Raw genomic sequence first — 22,282 nt, 5'->3', positions numbered from 1 at the left:
ATTTTCCATTCTCAATCTTTATTTTCTACTTTTCCTAAGTATCCTGATACAAATGATTGGAAATTCTTCTATCCCAGAACTGAAATTGTTGTGCTTGCAAATCCAGTTTTACAAAGGGATGATCCTGACGACCTGAGTTCCATGAAAAGAACATTAGACAGGAATGGAATACTGCATCTGAGATCCCCTGAGAACATGGGCGTGCCTATCATGGCTTCGTGGCCATGCTAACCAAATGGGGTCTGGGCCTCTCCATGTTTCCTCTGCAGCAGCACAAGCTTTACTTACAGTGAAGACTAAGTGAGGAGCCATCTGACTTGGAAGATAACTAAGCATTTTACTCACAGGTGCACAGACTTTTTGTAATATTAATCATTAATAACAGAGAAGGTACTTACTTGGCATAGCAGGCTTGTAGGGTCATGGCTTATTAATGATTTAATTCTCATTTTTCAAGGGAGACAGGCAGAATTGCCTAACATAGCCCCCATGTCAGCATCTTTACTATGGGCTAGATGTTTGTGTCCCCCCATTCGTATGATGAAATCCTAGCCCCAACATGATGGTATTAGGAGGTAGGGCCTTTGAGAGATACTGAATGAGTTTGGTGCCTTATGAAGAGGCTCCAGAAAGATCACTCTTTTTTTGCCATGTGAGAGATCCATAGCCTTTTTCCACACAGTGAGAGGGCACCAGCTATGAACCAGGATGAGGACTGTCAGCAGAAGCTGACCGTGCTGGCACCTTGATCTTGGACTTCCAGCCTCCAGCACGGTAAGAAATAAATTTCTGTTGTTTATCAGTCTGTGGTATTTTGTTAAGACCAGCCCAAACAGACTAAGACAATGCCCTTGTGTGCTTTGGTTATATAGGATCTGCCCTGAGGGGGGGGAAATGATTTTTGGAAATGCTACTGCGACCAGAGGTTCTGAAGAGGATTCTATCAATATGAACAGAATTAAAGCAGCGACCAACCAAAGATGTTCCGGTATGTCCTCCTCCTTGACCATTCTTTCCCATTCTTTTAAAATCAACTCATGATGCCTTCAAAACAGCCTGTTCCTGGCCTGTGCTAAGAGAACATTCCCGCTGTCGTCGTACTTAAGAGGGAGGTGGTATTGGAGGCTAACTTCAGCAGATGAATCAGATGTGGGCTCCAGCAGGCATGCGGACAGGAAGGCTCCAAAACACACTGGCAACAGACTGAATGTGGTCAGATGGACTGTGCTCAGCGTTTTAAGGCTCACTCACAATTTGGAAGTCACTACCTCCAGCACATCTCTGTTGCCATCTCATTAAATAGCAGCCTTTTTCTCTGTGTTCCTGGGGTTTTGTTGTTGTTGTTTTGTTTTTTAACTGTGCTTTAAAGCTTAAAAGGAAGTCAGTTTTGCCACAGATACACCTACAGAATACACAGTGCTTTCCTGCTCTTCTTCTCAATTAATCTTTACTGTGCTGGCCTGGTGGGACTGTGTTCTCTGGCCGTGTTCCAGAGGACTCCAAGACTGACCCCATCTACCTGTAATCATTTCCTTGGTGCTTTGATTATTTCTTTCTGTTTTCCCCTGGCAGTAGCAGCTCGATTAACTGAAGCCACCTCTTTGGTGGCATGTCCTCTATTCCCCAAGAGGAGCTGAAACTCCGGGTGTTGCTCCATTGTTAGCATACCACGGTTTGCATATGAATCTGATTGCAGAAGAGGAGCATGGGGTCAGCCTGAATCCAAATTGCGTCTGCTGGGGGTTTGCAAAACTTGCAATTGGAGCAAGTGCGTGCATATCGCTCTGTATCACAAGTGTGCCTTGATTTAAACAAATTGAAGTGTGGAAAGGCATAATTTAGAAAACTGAGAAATCTGAGGTGATGATTCTTAGAAGCATAATCTCTGAGATAAAAGGGATCCTAGAAGCCACTTAATTCAACCTTTTATCTAATATATGGTTCCTTCTTACAAAATCTCTTGTAAGTGGCTCTCAACATTTGGGGCATCCAGTGATAAGAAGCATATTCTCTCAAGAAGTAGTTCCTGCCATTTTCAGAGAGATAATGAAGTTTCTCCCATCTATTAAACCAAAATCTATTCCCCTATTTATTCAGCCCATTTGCTTGAATACTCACACTTGCAACTACAGATGGTCCTTGACTTATGATGCTTCTACTTACAATTTTTCAACTTGATGATGGTGCAAAAACAATACACATTCAATGGAAACCATACTTTGAATTTTCAATTTTGAACTCTTCCCAGGCTAGCGATATGTGATACAATATTCTCTCATGATTGTGGGCAGTGGTGGCAAGGCGGCAACCAGGGAGCCACACGATCATGAGGATAAACAGCCAACACCCTTACAACCATTCTGTTTTTCATTTTCAGCACAGTACTCAATAAATTACATGAGATATTCAACACTTCATTATAAAATAAGCTTTAGGTTAGATTATTCTGCCCAACTGTAGACTAATGTAAGTATGCTGGGTATGTTTGAGGTAAGCTAGGCTAAGCTATGACATTTGGTAGCTTAGGTGTATTAAATACATTTTTGACTTAGAATACATTCAGTTTACAGTGGGTTTATTGGGATGTAACCCCATCATATGTCAGAGAAGATCTGTATATAGGAAAATTAAAATTCTACCCCAAATTTCACGTTGAAGACAACTATAATACTCCACAAATACTTTTTTTCTCCAGGCAAAATATTCTCAGGGTTTCAACCTTTCCTTATAATATCATGATTTATAAATCTTTCTTCTATCACATTGGTTGTTTTTTTTTTTTCCTCACTGACAAAACTGCTTCTCCTAAGGTGGGTCCCAGAACTAGACTGGTGATCTGGAGGCTAGGTATATAGAAGGGAGCTTATCATATTCTGTAACCAGAAACTACAAGAGAGGCAGGAAATAATTTTTTAAATGTCAATAATAAGTTCTTCCTATCAACAATTATTTGAAATATAAATGGACTGAACTCCCCAATCAAAAGACAGATTGGCTGAAGTGATGTTTTTAAAAAAGCAAAAGTATATGCTACCCACAAGAGACTCACTTTAGATTTAAGGACACACATAGGCTGAAAGTAAAAAATGGAAAAAGATATCCCATGCAAATACTAACCAAAAGAAAGAAGGGGTGGTCAGACAAAATGTACTTTAAAAACTGTCACAAGAGACAAATATATAATTATAAAAGGGTCAAATCACCAGGAAGATGTAATGATTATAAATATATAGCACCCAACATAAGAGCACCTAAATCTATAAAGCTAATATTGACAGAACTGAAAGGAGAAATAGACAGCAACACCATAACAGAAGATTTCAATACCCTACTTTCAATAATGTGTAGAAATCCATACAGAAGGTCAATAAGGAAGCAGAATACATGAACAACACTATAGACCAAATGGACTTAGCAACAGTACACTTCACTCAACAGCAGCAAAATACACATTCCAAGCACACCCAAAACATATTCCAGGATAGACCACATGTTAGGTCACCAAACAAATCTAAACAAACTTAAAAAGATTGAAATTATGCCAAGAATCTTTTCCAACCACAGTGGAATGAAATGAAATCAATAACAGAAAGAACACTGATAGTCATAAATATGTGAAAATTAAACAACATATTCTTGAACAATGGGTCAAAGAAGAAATCAAAAAGGAAATTAGAACATATATTGAGACAAAAAAAAAAAAAAAAAAACACAACACACCAAAACTTATGGGGTGCAGCAAAACGAGTCCTAAGAGGAAATTTTATAGTGATACTTACATTAACAAAGATGATTTCAAATAAACAACCTAACTCTACACCTCAAGGTACTAGAAAAAGAAGAACAAAATAAGCCCAAAGTTAGCAGAAGGAATAATCAAGATTAGAACAGAAATAAATGAACAGAAAATAGAAAAGAATAAAACTAAGAGTTGGCTTTTTGAAAAGATCAATAAAATTGACAAACCTTTAGCTAAACTAACTACAGATAAAAGAGAGAAGACAAATCAGACATAAAAGAGGAGACATTAAAACTGATGCCACCAAAATAAAAAAAGATTATAAGAGACTATTATGAATAATTATATACCAAAGAATTGGATAATTGAGAAAAAATGGACAAATACCTAGATGTATAACCTACCAAGACTGAATCATAAGTAAATAAAATACCTGAACGAATCTACAACTAGTAAAGAGATTGAATCAGTAATCGAAAACCACCCAACAAAGAAAAACCCCAGGACCAGCTGGGTTCACTGGTGAATTCTACCAAACATTTGCAGAATTAACATCAGTCTTCCTCAAAGTTTTCCAAAAAATTGAAGAGGGTGGAATGTTTCCAACCTAACTTTATAAGGCCAGCATTACCCTGATATCAAAGCCAGAAGACACTATAAGCTAACTACAGACCAATGTCCCTGATAAATATAGATGTAAAATCCTGAACAAAATACTAGCAAATCAAATTTAACAGCACTTAAAAAGAATCATAATATCATGACCAAAGGGGGTTTATCCCTGGGATGCAAATACAGTTCAACATACAAAAACTAATCAATGTAAAACACCACGTTAACAGAACAAAGTTTTAAAAACACAAGGTATCTCAATAGACACAAAAATCATGTGACTAATTCAACACCTTTTCATGAGAAAAACACTAAAAAAACTGCAAATAGCATGAACTTACCTCAACATAAAAGTACCATATATAAACAGCCCATAGCTATCATCATACCCACAAATGAAAAACTGAAAGCTTTTTTCTAAGATCAAGTTCAAGGCAAGGTTGCCTACTTCTGCCATTTTTATTCAACATAGTACTGAAAGATGTGGCCGAAACAATTAGGCTAGAAAAAGAAATGAGACACATGTAAATTGGAAAATAAAGAAGCAAAATTACTTCTGCATATGACATGATCTTATGCGCAGAACACCAAAAACAATCTGTTAGAACTAATAAATTCAGCAAAGTTGCAGGATAAAAAAATTAACATACAAAAATCTGTTGCATTTTTATATACTAATAATGAACAATCAAAAAATGAAATTAACAGGGCGCCTGGGTGGCTCAGTCGTTAAGCATCTACCTTCGGCTCAGGTCATGATCTCAGGGTCCTGGGGTCGAGCCCAGCATCAGGCTCCCTGCTCCGCGGGAAGCCTGCTTCTCCCTCTCCCCCTCTCCCTGCTTGTGTTCCCTCTCTCGCTGTGTCTCTCTCTGTCAAATAAATAAATAAAATCTTTAAAAAAAAATGAAATTAAGAAAACAATCCCACTTATAATAGCATCAAAAAAATAAATAAAATACTTAGGAACAAATTTAACCAAGGAAATGAAAAACTAATATACTGAAAACTATAAAATACTGCTGAAATAAAATTTAAGAGACACAAATTAATGGCAAAACATCCTGTGTTCATGAGTTGGAAGAGTTATTAAATGGCCATGCTACTCAAAGCAATCTACAGATTGAATGCAATCTCTATTAAAATCCCAGTGGCATTTTTTAGATATAGAAAAAAGACTTCTGAAATTGTTACGGAACCAAAAAGGAACCTAAATAGTCAAAACAATCTTGAAAAGGAACGAAGATGGCATCATGCTTTCTGATTTCAAAACATATTAAAAAGCTATGGTAATCAAAATAGTATGGTCCTGGCATAAAGACAGACTTGTAGAACAATTGAACAGAAGACAGAGCCCCAAAATAAACACATGCATATGGTCAACTGATCTTCAACAAGGGTGCCAAGAATACACAATGGAGAATGATAGTCTCCTCAACAAATGGTGTAGAGAAAATTGGACAGTCACATGCAAAAGAATGAAACTGGACCACTATCTTATACCATACACAAAAATCAACTCAAAATGGATTAAAGACTTAAACATTAGACCTGAAACTGTAAAACTCCTAGAAGAAAACATAGGGGGAAAGCTCCATGACATTGGTCCTGGCAATGATTTTTTGGAAATGGGATGAAAAACAACAAAAGCAAAAATAGATGAATGGAATTACATCAAACTAAAAATCTTCTGCACAGCAAAGTCAACAATCAATAGAGTGAAAAGGCATCTACAGAATGGGAGAAAATATTTGCCAACCATGTATCTGATAAAGGGTTAATCTCCAATATATTTAAGGAACTCCTATAACTGAATAGCAAAACAAAACAAAACAAAAAAACCCTAATAACCTGGTAAAAAGGTTATTGGGCGAAAGACTTGAACAGATATTTCTCAAAAACAAAACATATAAATGGCCAACAAGTATATGAAAGATGCTCAACATCACTAATCATCAGGGAGATGCAATCAAAATCACAATGAAATATCACCACAGCTATTAAGATGGCCACTGCTATAAACTAAATGTTTGTGTGCCCCCCCCCCCAAATTCATATGTTGAAGCCTAATCTTTGTTGTGATACTATCTGAGGGCAGAGCCTTTGGGAAGTAATTAGGTTTGGATGAGGTCATGGAAGTGGAGCCCCCATGATTGAATTGGTACCCTTATAAGGGGATGAAGAGCCCAGAGATCTCTCTCTCTCTGCCATGTGGGGACACAGTGACCAGACAACCTTCTGTGAATCAGGAAGGGGGCTCTCACCAGAGAACAAATCTGCCAGTGCCTTGATCTTGGTCTTCTAAACCTTCAGAACTGAGAGAAATAAATGTTTATTGTTTAAGCCACGCAGTTCATGGTATTTTTGTTATAGCAGCCTAAAATGACAAAGATAGCCATTATCAAAACAAAATAGAAAATAACAAGTGTTGGTGAGGCTATGGAGAAATTGGAACCCTTGTGCAACTGTTGGTGGGAATGCAAAATGGTGCAGCTGCTATGGAAAACAACATGGAGATTCCTCACAAAATTAAAGATAGAACTACCATATGATCCAGCCCTCCCACTTCTGAGTACATATCCAAAAGAAATGAAATCAGTATCTTGAAGGAATATGTGCTCTCCCATATTTATTGCAACATTATTCACAATAGCCAAGAGGTAGAAACAACCCAATGAACATTTATTTATTCACTGACAGATAAATGGATAAAGAAAATGTAATATATATGCATGATGGAATATTAACCATAAAAAAAGAAAGAAATCCCGTCATATGCTACTATTTGGATGAATATTGAAGACATTATGCTAAGTGAAATAAGCCAGTCACAGAAGGACAAATATTGCATGATTCTGTTAATATGAGTTACCTAAAATAGTCAAACTCATTGAAGCAGAAAGTAGAATGGTGGTTGCCAGGGGCTGGGGAGGGGAAACTGGGAGTTGCTACTAAATGGGGATAAAGTTTCAGTCATGCAAAATGAAACAGTTCTAGAGATCTGCTCTTCACCATTCTGTCTAGAGTTAACAATATTATACACTCCACTTAAAAATTTGTTAAAAGGGCAGATGTCATCCTATGTTTTTACCACAATAACAATAATTTTTAAAAACCTACTTTAATTTCCAGACATATCAATATCCCCAGCAAAAAGAGAACCCTGCATAGGAAAAAAATAGGAAAGCTGTGGATTTCTACCATGGCCATGGATGCGCCAGACTTTCCAAATAATCTTGCCATCTGGAAGCCCATTCTTGGTCTTTAAAGTATTTGAAGGCTTTGCAAAAGTGCTCATAGGTGAAACAGCAGGAAGCATCTACAACCATCTCAGAGGGAGCCTTCTGCTTCCAGGAATAAAGTCACACATTCACAGGTGCTTCCTGTTTTTTCAAACACCTTGCCCACCTTTTGCACACCAAGCTTGCATTCTGCAAAACGTGAGCCCAACAGGAAGCTGCCTGCAAATTCAGGTAGCTTTTCTGATTCTTAACGAGGTCTTAAATATACTTTCAGAGAAATGTCAGCAAAAACTGTCGTCATTTGGAGAAGAACAAGTCTGGAAGAAAAATACACAGAGGACTAGCACCAAGAGGGTGAGAATATTTTTCTGTGAAAATGCTGTCTGCAAGTTACATATTTAAACAAATATATGTGTTTTCTTTATGTTTTGGGCTCCTGTGGGTGGAATTAGGAGAACTCACTGCATGTGGGTGGTGTCTGTCATTTCTCTGTTGTGAGGGAAGGAGTGGAAGAAGGAAGGTGAAGCAGAGAGTAGAAAGGAGAACTGGATGGCTGTAATGCCCCCAACTAAGCTCAGGGGAAGAATTACTGGAAGAATTAGCTCACAACTAAGCTCACAAGCTTGTCCTGAGATTTCAGAGCCACCATTTTGAAATGAGCATGAAGAACACTGATTAAATTGTGATAGTGTTCCCAGTAAGCTTTGATTAAACTATTCTGGGTAATGTCTTCTTAACATGGTCAGAGGTAGACTTGGAATAAAAATTGCAGGCTCTGTACTCAGTTTTAAAATGGGTTCAGAGAAGTTGTTCAAGGCAATGAATGACAAGTCATGTATTATAGGTAATGAATAATCTTGGGTAATAGATTGATTATTTGTAATTAAAATTCAAAACTGGAGAAATTAGTCATTTCTAGTAACAATATTTGTTTAGCTCCCAATTTATATTTTTATATTTTCTTTTGTTTTTTCCATTTTTGTCCAACCGTGTTATCAAATTAAGTTAAATTGCATAAATGTTTTTGTTTATTAAATTGACTCTTTGATGCTCTTTTTTTTCCACAATGAAATTAAGATCAATAACCACAAAGGTAAGCTTCTTCTGGTTAACTGGCAAAAAGGCTGGATGGGAGAATTTTCCTCTTCTGGGATTCAGACAAGTGTCTGTAACCTACACCGGTGAGAACTGGTCCATATACATCCTAGAAGACCACACTTAGCAGTAAATTAAAGGAACAAAGCTAAGGTTGGTTAATTTCTTTTTGCTTGTAATAACAAAGATGGAACCACATGAACATCTTATATAACAAACCAAAACTTTCAAATACATTTTATTTGGAAAACTTTATACATCTAAGAGTTTGAAAAACAATGATTTTTTTTTTTAACTGCAAAATCTCTCCTACACAAGAATTTATTCCTCTTTCAGCTGTCTCATATAGTTTGGTAAAGCAGCGTGTCACTGTGGGAGAATATCTATTGAGGATCTCAACATGTAAATGCTATTGATTCAAAGAAGTCCTTGTGCTGAGGAACCTGACTTCCTCTCTGGACATACATATAACACGGTGCAAAACAACAAATAACGACAAAGGCAGGCAGGGTTCTAGTCACTTCTATTTGGTTCTATTGCTTACTAAATGTCTCCGGGTTTCTCATCAGCAAAATGAGAAAATTGGATTAAGTATTCTCTGAAATCTTTTCTGGCTTTAAAATGTATTGATTCTTAGGTTTTAAGAAAACCTAGAATAGAAGACAGCACATGCTAAGTGTCAGATGAGTGGCTATATTGGTTCTGAAAAGGAAGACATTAAAAAGGCCTGGAACAACTGGGATGAACTCTGCAGACAGAGATCATGAGCTGCGTCTGGAAAAGGGACAGAACCTAAAAAGGCAGAGAGGAGAGGCAAGAGTCCCCAGGCTCACTCAGCAGATAAACGGATGCTCGAATATGGCTAGATTCAGAGGATGTTCAAATATGGCCAGATGCACATCTGAGTACTATAGATAAAATCTTGTTTCTTGCTGCCTTAACATGCAAGGTTAATAAAGGTCACTTGTAGAAAAGTATTGCAGAAAAGAAAGAAAACCTTGTAGAAAAAGTTTAGTAAGTTGAGACAGATGTTCTAATAGGCACAGTATCCTCAGAGGAGAGCCACCAAGATTGGCTGGATTTTCTTAAATTTTAATTTTAATTCTAATATAGTTAATATACAGTGTTATATTAGTTTCAGGTGGACAACACAGTGATTCAACAGTTCTATACATCTCCCAGTGTTCATCACAACATTGTGCTCCATAATTCCCATCACCCAGTTCACCCCCTTCCCTCTGGCCACCATTAGTTTGTTCTCTGTAGTTCAGAGTCTCTTTTCTCTCTTTTTTCCTTTGCTTATTTGTTTTGTTTCTTAAATTCCACATGTGAGTGAAATCATATGATATTTGTCTTTTTTAGACTGACTTATTTCGCTTAACATTATACTCTCTAGCTCCAACCAAAACAGGTCAGCTACATGCAAAAGAATGAAACTGGACCACTTCCTTACAACATACACAAACATAAACTCAAAATGGGTTAAAGACCTAAATGTGAGACCTGAAACCATAAAAATCCTAGAAGAGAGCTCAGGCAGTAAAGACTCTGACATCAGCCCTAGCAACATTCTTCAAGATTGGCTGGATTTTAAAACCAGAGCTCTCTTTTAAATAGTTTAGTGTTCCTTAAAAAAGTGCAGAAAATATGTCTTCTGGAACAAAAACTATGCAAAATCATAGGCTAACGGGACCACTGGCTCTAGGCAAGGGAACAAGTCACTAAGGGTAAAAATGATACTACCCAACAACTAAGAAAGCGGCAGCTTCCTACTTTCAAGTACGTCTACGTGACTCCTGCTCTTTGCTCTCTGACCCCATTCTGTTCTCGCAATCAGTTCCTTTATGATCTCTCTTGCTTCCAGGCCAACTCAGGCTGTATGGTCAACTAGAATTAGCTCCCACGACCCCACTTCTTTGTCCATCTGCTATTCAACGATCCCATTCCTTGCTCTCCCTAATTCTACTCCTAAGCGACTGAGCCGTTGTAGAAAATTGGAACTGTGCTGTGTGCCTTCCATATAGAGTTCTTTTTAACTCTAATTAGACTATCATTGTTATTCAACCATTTTTAAAAATTCCTCCATAATCACCTTCTTAATCCTCAGATTCTTACTGTTCTACCTTTTACTTCTTAAAGGTATCTTTTACTATCTTTTTCTTTTACTTTCTAAAGGTATCTTACCATCCTGTATCCTTGAAAATTTTGATGTTCTGTGATACTTTCTCAACTCTCCCTATCATTTCATCTCCAGTTTATGCCGTATCTTCACCCAGGTACTTACTTAGCTAACATTTAAAACACTTATGACCTCACTGATATGAGGAATTCTTAATCTCAGGAAACAAACTGAGGGGTGCTGGAGTGGTGGGGGGTGGGAGGGATCGGGTGGCTGGGTGATAGACACTGGGGAGGGTATGTGCTATGGTGAGCACTGTGAATTGTCTAAGACTGTTGAATCACAGACCTGTACCTCTGAAACAAATAATACATTATATGTTAAAAAAAAAAAAAAAGAAGAAGAAGATAGCAGGAGGGGAAGAATGAAGGGGGGGAAATCAGAGGGGGAGACAAACCATGGGAGACTATGGACTCTGAAAAACAAACTGAGGATTCTAGAGGGGAGGGGGTTGGGGGATGGGTTAGCCTGGTGATGGGTATTAAAGAGGGCACGTTCTGCATGGAGCACTGGATGTTATATGCAAACAATGAATCATGGAACACTACGTCAAAAACTAATGATGTATGGTGATTAACATAATTAAAAAAAACATTTATTATGATCCAGGCCCTTATCCACATAATATCACTTAATCTTTTCAACAATGTTGTGAGGTAAATACTATCATCTCAATTTTACAGATGAGTAAGATGTGTGCCCAAGATCATTCAGCCAGTAAAGAACAAAGCCAGTATTTAAATTTAGGCAGTTTCAGCTCAGAGGCTGCCTGCATTCTATTCCCTCACCCTGACAGGAAGTGGGGAAAGGGTATGTGTATTTGGGTGGGGGACAGGATTTGAACATCCATATGTATATATGATGTCATATCCAAGACTAATCTGTCTCTTCTGCCTCTGCCTTCTATCCCATCCTTACTCACCTACTCAAGGACTTTGTATTTGCTGTGTAACAAATCACCTCAAAACCTGGTGGCTTAAAACAACAATCGTAGAGTATTGCTCACAAGTCTAAAGGTAGGCTGGATATTTCTGCTCATGTGGGCCAGTTTGGCTAATTGTATCTGTACTCACTCACATGACCAGCTGGAGACCTATCTGGGACTGGATGGTCTAGAATAGCCCTACTCACATGTCTGGAAATTGGCCTGATGTCAACTGGGGTGACAAAGTGGCTAGGCCACGTGTCATCATCAGAAACATCCAGGGCCTGTTCACGTATTAGTGATTGCAGAATCCCCCCCCCACCCCGCACCCGCCTCCAAAGGGCCAAAAGGGAGCAAGCCTCTGTGTGCAATCACTTTACAAGTCTCTGTCTGCATCACGTGTGTTATTGTCTCATTAGTCAAGCAAAGTCAGGGTCAGGCCCAGAGTCACCAAAGGGAGCCACAACTATAAAAGCCTATAGATTTTGATGCATTAATTATATACTACCCCTTCTTTTTAATCCATCCCTTTCCACTGACTCCTTCCCTTTATCTACCAATTTGGTGGACTATACTCTGTTCTAGAAAACCTCCCTTCAATCCCATTATTCCCTGAGGTATTATGTAGCTGAGTATTAGGGATTGACTACATCACTGAAAGTTCTCTGAATTAACTTCCATGTAGAAAACAATGATACTGAAAGGATGAGGTAGTTTAAAAATATACAATAACCACGATAATTGCAAAGAACTTAGACTTTTATTCAGGGAGGAATACTATTTAGAAATGTTGACACAGGATGATAATAAGAAAGCAGACTTTTAGTTGGTTATATTTGTTTTTAAGTTCTCAATAGACAATGCACCCCTCACTACCTGTGCCCGAGAAAGATGTTTCCACTGCTCTGTCCTTGTATGCCAGTGCTCCAGAATCTTTCTCCTGAGCCTTAGCAAGGATGCAAGACATCTCACCTTGAAGTTTCATCTTCATTTATACCTCATTATGTTAAAAGACAAGACTAAAAAAGACCCTAATTTTTCTCTGGCTTTCCCTAAGCTCTACTGAAGGGCATATATACTTTTAGCTTACAAGATTGTACATAACTGCTCTGTGATTTTCCAGCACTGTGTGAGAGTTTCCATTGCTCCACATCTTTGCCCATACTCATTATTTTAATCCTTTTCAGTTTAATAGGTATAAAATAGTATATATTTTAATTTGCTCTTCCATGCTATAAAAGCCTTGTATGCTTCATTGTAGAGAATACTCAAGTGAAGTTTTTCTTTTATTTTTCTTGCTCCATCCCCCAATCTAATTTCTTTTAGGACTAATCTAATTCCTTTTAGTTTGTGATCTTTTAGCCAACAAATTAGTCACCAGTTTTTTCTGGGTAAATATATCTCAAAACAGGTGTTTACTTCACACAGTAATAGAAAAGGTAAATTATTTGCCTAAGTAGAGGTGATTTGGCTGTGCCAGTTCTAAGGTTGTGAAAATGTCTCTTGATTTTGTCTCCAATTTTCATTCTCTTAAGTCCTTCCACCAGTTGGTAACCACTGGGAGCAGCCAAACAAAGCACTGCGTGTAAGGTTGTATTTGTGATATTCACAGCTTGGCTTAAGAAAATGAAGTTGTTGTAAGTCTGATAAAGATGTACTCCTGTCACTTTCCTACTCTTGCACAGTGGTGAGGGATTTCAGACATGAACGGAGCTCCACTGGACTTGAATTATTTTGAAAAAAACCTCAGATAAGCACCTGAGTTCTGGGGCCTTTTACAAAAAAAAGAACTTTATATTTTAATTCCAGGATTTTATTGGGAAGATGAAGGTTGTTGCTTCCTTCCTTTAGAAAATCTCCCTCCGTATTTATGCAGCTCATGATTGACTTTCCGCTCTTATTCAGAGAGCATACAAGCTGGTGTTCAACTCAGTGAAAGCATCAAAATATCCAGCAATGGCAGATCATTAAATAGAACATTATACAGTTATCGACAGACATTGTAAAACCTTTTTTAAAAAGTCATTGAATAATCTTAAGTGATCTAAAAAATGTCCATAATATAAAGTTGAGTTATTGGCAATATATATATGTAATATGTGTAAAATATATGTGTATACACACACACACACACACACATATACACATACCAAAATATTAACAGTGGGTATCTTTGAGTGAAGAGATTATGAATTAGTAAACACTTAAAAATGGATTTCTGATTTGCAATAGTTCTACCAAAAACATGTATTGTTTTTATAATCCAAAATGATTAGAATAAGCAGTTATTAATAAAAAAGATAATGTGGCCAAATTTCTGGGAAGACTTAATCTTATACTGTAGAAGCTTTGAGGCAGTGATATATACACTTATTTTCCCTTTTGCTTTCTTGAGTTTGACATTGGTTTAAGAGAATAATGGAATTGTAGCTTACTAGATCTATTCTGTAAACAAACATTCAGCAAATTCAGACATGTACAGGCAACTTTGGTAGTCTGCTGGGATCTATTGGTGTGAAGGAAAGAGGGTCTTGGTAGTGAACAGTTATTATTTTCTTGATGGTTGATACCACTACGCCCTCCCAAAACCCCATTCACTGTGGTATGGGGGAATATTTAAACTTCCCAAGCATTGGGTGGCATTCCAGTTGAGGAAGACATGCATCATTATAGTAGAGATGGAGTACACAAGCTTAGTTGAGAGTGTTCTTGGGGTAAAGAAGAATTCAGTTAGACCTTCATACAGTAATAACAAGCTTCCTACTCCTTCAGAAAACAATTGTGACCCTCAGGAGAGGAAGCTATGAAAGAGAAGTTAAATTAATGCTTTATTAATCAGTGTTGATACAAAGCAAATAGGTCACAGGGCACTCAGTTTCATTAATATTCATCAAAGCATCATTACATTCATGTAGAAGCCTGATAGGAAAGAGAGACAGTCGATGGACGATGTCATGAGGATCTTCCCCCCTTCTTCAGTTCCTATTGCATCTATTATAATAATAATCATAAATTCATCTCTTAGATCAACAAATTTAGAGATTTTTAAAATATGCTATTTTATCCTAACTTGTTAAAATCCCTATATACAATTTCATAAGACTAGGGGTGAATTTAAATAAACTTTTCAAAGCAACTGAGCGTGTATTTATGAAATGGCCACACAATGTGTCTAGCACTATATGACATATTGTAGAGGCTAAAGAGCTAAGACACTCCCTCTAAAGAAAGATCTTCGGATCTTATTGGGGAGATAATAATAGGCATACATGTAGCACACAAACAACCTTACAGATTCTAGGAGGCATAGTAGGGTGAAGTATAGACAAAGAAAGTGCAATTTTAGAATAAAACTCTGGATTTGGCTCCCCTGAAAATCTAATCTCAGTTCCTTTTATTACTATTGGGCAAGTTACTTAAGCTCTGCATGCATCAGCTTCATCTATGAGAATATGGTGAAAAATTAAATCTGCTGCATAAAATAATCTATATGTCATATGTTTAGAAGAGTGTCTAATACACAGATGGAGCTCAATAAAAACTAGCTCTTATCACCACCATAGGTAAAGAAAAATAGCTCAGAGAATACATCTGATACTTGTAAAATACCAATTGCCAGAGCTGGACCAGACTTTTGACAGAAAGTGATGCCTTTTAGAAATGGCACGATCAGATTTCAAAGAACATTTTCAGGTTTGCATTTTATAAAAGGCCAAGGATTATTCATCCCAATGACAGCTACAAATCATTCCCAGACAGGAGAGAAAGTGGAAAAAATATGTCAGTTGATTATTTTCTTTAAAAAAAAAACCTCAGATCACAGATTTGAGGTTTCTCTTGAAAGTTTGAAAAAGTCCACAGCTCACAGTGATGACAATCCTGAGGATATAGGAAAATCATTTCCCATGCAAGAAGAAGAAACTATCTAAAGAAGAGATAAGAGTGTGCCATGAAATCAAAAAAGGTAAGAAAATAATATTTATTCAGTCAGTCAGTCAGTCAACAAACATATTAAGTGCCTATTACATAAGACATGGCACTGGGATCTAGAATCTAAAATTAAAATAGTCCATACCATCAAGAGTTTTTGAAGACAGTTAAGTGATAAAACGCAATGTGATAAAGGTTAGAACAAGTCCCTACAGAAGGCATGCAAGGGGTATACAAGGCAGGGATCAGGAAAGGCCTCCTGGAGAAGAGGCTTCTGGATGGGATGCAGGATGAAGTACTGCAGGTACTTTACTATGACTAGAGCAGCAGTGTGGTAAAGCATGGCATGGAGCTAAGCCTGAAGACTGAAGTCCAGGCCATGTGAAGTTCTGCCTTTATTCTGAGACCAAACTGAATCCATTGAAAGATCTAATGAAAGGGAATGATTTAACTATTTTCATTTTTGTAAAATAACACTCGTACACTGGAAGCAAATTGGAAAGTGGACCAGAACTGAGCTTTTATGAATTTTGTAGCCAAAAAATCTTGTATAGTTTTCTATCTATATGAAGTCTGTGAAGTTCAATGAAACTCCCTTTCTCTTAAATCTGTGTGGCTTGCTGATTCAGTCCACTGCTATTATCCATTCATCATCAGTCCTCCTCATACTCCTACTCAGTTCCCTATAATTAATATGGCTGTCACAGTAGATGAAGAAAAGGAGGATGAGGAATGAACTTGCTTTTTCTCTTTTTCAAATAGAAACTAACAGACACTTGGGGAGCCCATACCTTGAGGAGGGAGTATTATGCAGTGGTTAATAGCACAGGATCTTGATTAAAAGGCCAGTTTTGCCCATTGCTCTCTAAGTGACTTTGGGTAAATTTGTCAATATCTCTGGTCTCAGTTTCTTTATTACGAGATAGGACTAAAATCATGTCTGCCTTGTATTAGTCAAAACTGGCTAACTACTGTTAACAAATGAACCAAATCTCAAAGGCTTATCACAATAAAAATTTATTTCTGGCTGAAGTCAAGAAAAGGCATGAACTCAGATGATAAAATAAGTTAAAGGTAGCAGGATAAAAGCAATGAATTCAGAAATTATTTTTCATATGCACATATAATAACTAATGAGAAGACATAATCATAGAAAAACTTCATTTACATTAACAACAAAGAAGATTAAATACTCCGGAATAAATGTAAAAGGAAAGGTGCAAAAACGATGTGAGGAAAACACCCCTGAAAGCTATAGAAGGAGAGCTGGACAAATGGAAAGACACTCCATTTTTGTTTTTGTTTTTGTTTTTTAAGAGAGAGAGTGTGCAAGCTGGAGGAGGAGAGGCAGAGGGAAAGGGAAAGAATCTTAAGCAGGCTCCACGCTCAGTTCAGAGCCCAACACGGGACCCAGTCTCATGACCCTGAGATCATGACCTGAACCAAAAATTAAAAGTCGGAGGCTTTAACCAATTCAGCCACCCAGGCACCCCAACACTCCCAGTTTTGGGGTAGCATGACTCAATATCATAAATTGACCATTCTTTCTAAGTTAATGTAAAATTTAATACACTCCCAAGAAAGACACAAATAAGCTTTCTTATGGAGGTAGACAAGTTGATATTAAAAATCATGTGGAATAGCCAAACTGTGGAAAGAGTGAAGATGTCCATCGACAGATGAATGGATAAAGATGTGGTGTATATATATATATATACACACACACACACACACACACACACACACACACACAATGGAATATTATGCAGCCATCAAAAGGAATGAGATCTTGCCATTTGCAACGACGTGGATGGAACTGGAGGGTGTTATGCTGAGCGAAATAAGTCATTCAGAGAAAGACATGTATCATATGACCTCACTGATATGAGGAATTCTTAATCTCAGGAAACAAACTGAGGGTTGCTGGAGCGGTGGGCAGTGGAGGGTTGGGGTGGCTGGGTGATAGACACTGGGGAGGGTATGTGCTATGGTGAGTGCTGTGAATTGTGCAAGACTGTTGAATCACAGACCTGTACCTCTGAAACAAATAATACAATATATGTTAAAAAAAAAAAAAAAAAGAAGAAGATAGCAGGAGGGGAAGAATGGGAGAAATCGGAGGGGGACATGAACCATGAGAGACGATGAACTCTGAAAAACAAACTGAGGGTTCTAGAGGGGAGGGGGGTGGGAGGATGGGTTAGCGTGGTGATGGGTATTAAAGAGGGCACGTTCTGCATGGAGCACTGGGTGTTATACACAAACAATGAATCATGGAACACTATATCAAAAACTAATGATGTATGGTGATTAACATAATAGAAATTTTTTAAAAAATCATGTGGAAAGACAAACATGCAAGAAAATCCAAGAATACACTGAAAAGGAAAGACTGGGAAGAAGGAATAGCTCTTATCAACATAAAATATGCTATATAGTCTTTGTAATTAAAATGGTGTGGTACTGGTGCATGAACAGACCAACAAAGAGAATAAATAAGAAAACCCAGACATGGACCAAGATACACATGGAAATTGAGTATACGGTAAAGGCGGCATCACAAATTACTAGGAAAAATACTGTAACTTTAATAGATTGTTCTGAAACAGCAGGATAGCCATTTGGAATAAAATAAAATTAGATCCACACTTCACACACCATACATGAGCATAAACTCCAAATGTAACAGGGATCTAAATGTAAAAAAAAAAAAAAATGTTATTTACTAGAAGAAAACACAGGTGAATAGGTAAATTCCTTCTCAACCTTGGTGTAAGAAAAGATTTCCTAACTAGGACACAAACCCAGAGGCAATTTTTTAAATATTGAAAACCAGCTATATAAAAATAAAAATTTACCTGTATGACAAAAAAATCATAAATAAAGTCAAAGATAACAAACTTTGAAAAAGTGTTTACAACATAGCTCTAACTATAGATAGAATACTAATATTGCTAATATATAATGAACTTAAAAACTGAGGGGAAAAGAATCTTTAAAAACTCATTAAAATGGAGAAAAGGCAAGAGGAGGCAATTCACAAACAACTTATAAAAATGACCTCTGCATATAGGAAAAGGTATTTAACCTCATTCATAATTAGAGAAATACAGATTAAAACAATACTGGTATATAATTATCAGATTGGCAACAATTTAAAAATATGACAACACATTCTGTAGAGAAACAGGCACTCTCATACATTACTAGTAGGACTGCAAACTAGTACAAGTTTTTGGGAGGGAAATTTGGCAATACCTAAGAAGTTACATCTACATTTACCCTTTGACTCAGCAAGCCCACTTTTTTATTTAATTCCAGTATAGTTAACATACAATATTATATTATTGCAGGTGTACAATATAGTGATTCAACAATTCTATACATTACTCAGCGCTCATCATGGTAAGTGTACCCTTAATTCTTATCATCTATTCCCCCCATCCCCCCCACCCCCGCTCTCCTCTGTTGGCCATCAGTTTCTTCTTCTCTAAAGAGTCTGGTTTGGGTTCATCTCTTTTTTTCTTTGTTTCTTAAATTCCACATATGAATGAAATCATATGGTATTTGTCTTTCTCTGATTTATTTCATTTAGCATTATACTCTCTAGATCCATACATGTTGTTGCAAATGGAAGATTTCATTCATTTTTATGGCTGAGTAATATTCCATTGTATATATATATACCACACCTTCTTTATCCATTCATTTATTGGTAGACACTTGGGCTGCTTCCATAATTTGGCTATAACAAACATAATAAACATAGCATATTATAATGCTATAATAAACATAGGGCTGCATATATCTTTTTGATTAGTGTTCTTGTATTCTTTGGGTAAATACTCAATAGTGGAATTACTGGATCATAGGGTAGTTCTATTCTTAATTTTTTGAGGAAACTCCATACTGTTTTGCATAGTGGCTGCACCTGTTTGCATTCCCACCAAGAGTGCACAAGGGTTCCTTTTTCTCCATATTTTCGCCAACACTTGTTGTTTCTTATGTTTTTTATTTTAGCCATTCTGACAGGTGTGAGGTGATACCTTATTGTGGTTTTGATTTGTATTTCCCTGATGACTAGTGGTGTTGAGCATCTTTTCATGTGTCATCTGTATTGTCTTCTTTGGACAAATGTCTGTTAATGTCTTCTGCTCATTTTTTTCATTGATTTGTTTTTTCAGTGTTGACTTTCATAAGTTCTTTATATATTTTGAATACTAACCCTTTATTGGGTGTGTCATTTACAAATAACTTCTCCCATTTAGTAGGCTGTCTTTTAGTTTTGTTGTTTTCTTTGCTGTGCAGAAGCTTTTAGAGGTAGTCCCAATAGTTTGTTTTTGCTTTTGTTTCCCTTGCCTCAGGAGACATATCTAGAAAAATGTTCCTATAGCTGAAGTCAGCGAAATTACTGCCTATCCTCTCTTCTAGGATTTTTATGGTTTCAAGTCTCACATAGAGGTCCTTAGTTCATTTCTAATTTCTTTTTTCATATGGTGTAAGAAAGTGGTCCAGTTTCATTCTTTGCATGTGGCTGTCCAATTTTCCCACACATTTGTTGAAGAGACAAACTGTCTTCTTCCCATTGCATTTTCTTGCCTCCTTTGTTGAAGATTAATTGACTATATAATCATGGATTTATTTCTGGGCTCTCCATTCTGTTCCATTGATCTATGTGTCCTATTTTTGTGCCAGTACCTTACTTACTGTTTTGATTCCTCAGCTTTGTAGCATATCTTAAATCTGGGATTGTGATACCTCCAGTTTTGTTTTTGTTTTCAAAATTGCTTTGGCTATTTGGAGTCTTTTGTGGTTCCGCATAAATTTTAGGATTATTTGTTCTAGTTCTGTGAGAAATACTGTTGGCATTTTGATAAGGATTGCATTAAATCTGTAGATTGCTTTGAGTATTATGGACACTTTAATAATATTTGTTCTTCTAATCCATGAGCAAAGAATGTCTTTCCACTTCTTTGTGTCATCTTCAACTTCTTTCATCAATGTTTTATAGTTTCCAGAGTACAGATCTTTCAGTACTTTCTGGTTAAGTTTATTCCTAGGTATTTTATTATTTTTGGTGCAACTGTAAATGAGCTTTTTTGTTTTGTTTTAAGGTTGAATTTATTTAGATTAATAAAACACATATTTATCTTTCTGCTGCTTCATCATTTGTGTATAGAAATACCCCAGATTTCTGTATATTGATTTTATATCCTGTGACTTTACTGAATTCATTTATCAGTTCTAGAAGTTTTTTGGTGGAGTTTCCAGAGTTTTCTATATATAGTATCATGTCATCTGCAAATAGTCAGTTGTACTTTTTCCTTACCAATTTGGATGCCTTTAATTTCGTTTTGTGTCTGATTGCTGTGTCTAGGACTTCCAATACTATGTTGAATAAAGGTGGTGAGTGGATATCCTTGTCTTGTTCTAGACCTTAGGGGGAAAGCTCTTAGTTTTTCCCATTATGATGTGCACTGTGGATTTTTCATATATGACCTTTGTTATATTGAAGTATGTTCCCTTTAAAACTATTGCGTTGAGGGTTTTTATCATGGATGGATGTTGCACTTTGTCAAATGCTTTTTCTGCATCCACTGAGATAATCGTAAGGTTTTTATCCTTTGTCCTGTTGATGTGATGTATCATGTTGATTGATTTGCGAATACTGAACCACTCTTGCATCCTAGGAATAAATCCCACTTGATCATGGTGAATGATTTTTAAAAATGTATTGTTGGATTCAGTTTCCTACTATTTTGTTGAGGATATTTGCATCTATGTAAATCAGAGATATTGGCCTTTAGTTCTCATTTTTGGTAGTGTCTTTATCTGGTTTTGGTATCAGGGTAATGTTGTTCTTATGGAATTAATGTGGAAACTATCTTTCTTCTTCTCTTTTTTGGAATAGTTTGAGAATAGACATTAACTCTTCTTTATATGTTTGGTAGAATTTACCTGTGAAGCCATCTGGTAGTGGATTTTTATTTGTTGGGAGTTTTTTTTTAATTACTAATTTAATTTCATTGCTGGTAATTAGTCTGTTCAAATGTTCCATTTCTTCCTGACTCAGTTTTGGGAGGTTATATATTTCCATTTGTTCTAGGTTATCCAATTTGTTTTGGCATATAATTTTTCATAGTATTCTCTTTTTTTTTTTTAAAGATTTTATTTATTTATTCATGAGAGACAGAGAGAGAGAGACAGAGAGAGAGAGAGAGAAGCAGAGGGAGAAGCAGGCTCCCAAGGAGCAGGGAGCCCGATGCGGGACTCGATCCCAGGACCCTGGGATCATGACCCGAGCTGAAGGCAGACGCCTAACCATCTGAGCCACCCAGGTGCCCTTTCATAGTATTCTCTTATAATCCTTTGTATTTCTCTGGTGTCAGTTATTTCTCCTCTTTCATTTCTGATTTGGAGTTCTCGCTCTCTCTCATGAGTCTGACTAAATGTTTATCAATTTTGTTGATCTTCTCAAAGAACCAGCTCCTGGTTTCATTGATCTGTTCTATTTTTTTTATTTATTTATTTATTTATTTATTTATTTATTTATTTATTTATTT

General features: G+C 36.7%; 1 protein-coding gene across 1 annotated transcript in view; it reads left to right on the top strand.

The window, feature by feature from the left end:
* The first annotated feature begins 894 nt into the window (after positions 1-894).
* Positions 895-22,282, top strand: part of LOC118008978 (40S ribosomal protein SA-like) — a 23,967-nt gene continuing 2,579 nt past the window's right edge. Inside the window, exon 1 of the mRNA XM_035002882.1 lies at positions 895-988. Coding sequence (XP_034858773.1) covers positions 895-988 — 94 coding nt within the window. The remainder of the gene's footprint in view (positions 989-22,282) is intronic.

The sequence above is a fragment of the Mirounga leonina genome, unplaced genomic scaffold (genome assembly GCF_011800145.1).
Source record: "Mirounga leonina isolate KUSES-001 unplaced genomic scaffold, KU_Mleo_1.0 Mir_126, whole genome shotgun sequence".
Taxonomy (NCBI): domain Eukaryota; kingdom Metazoa; phylum Chordata; class Mammalia; order Carnivora; family Phocidae; genus Mirounga; species Mirounga leonina.
Note: the sequence above shows the minus strand (reverse complement) of the source record. Positions and strands in the feature narration are given on the sequence as shown.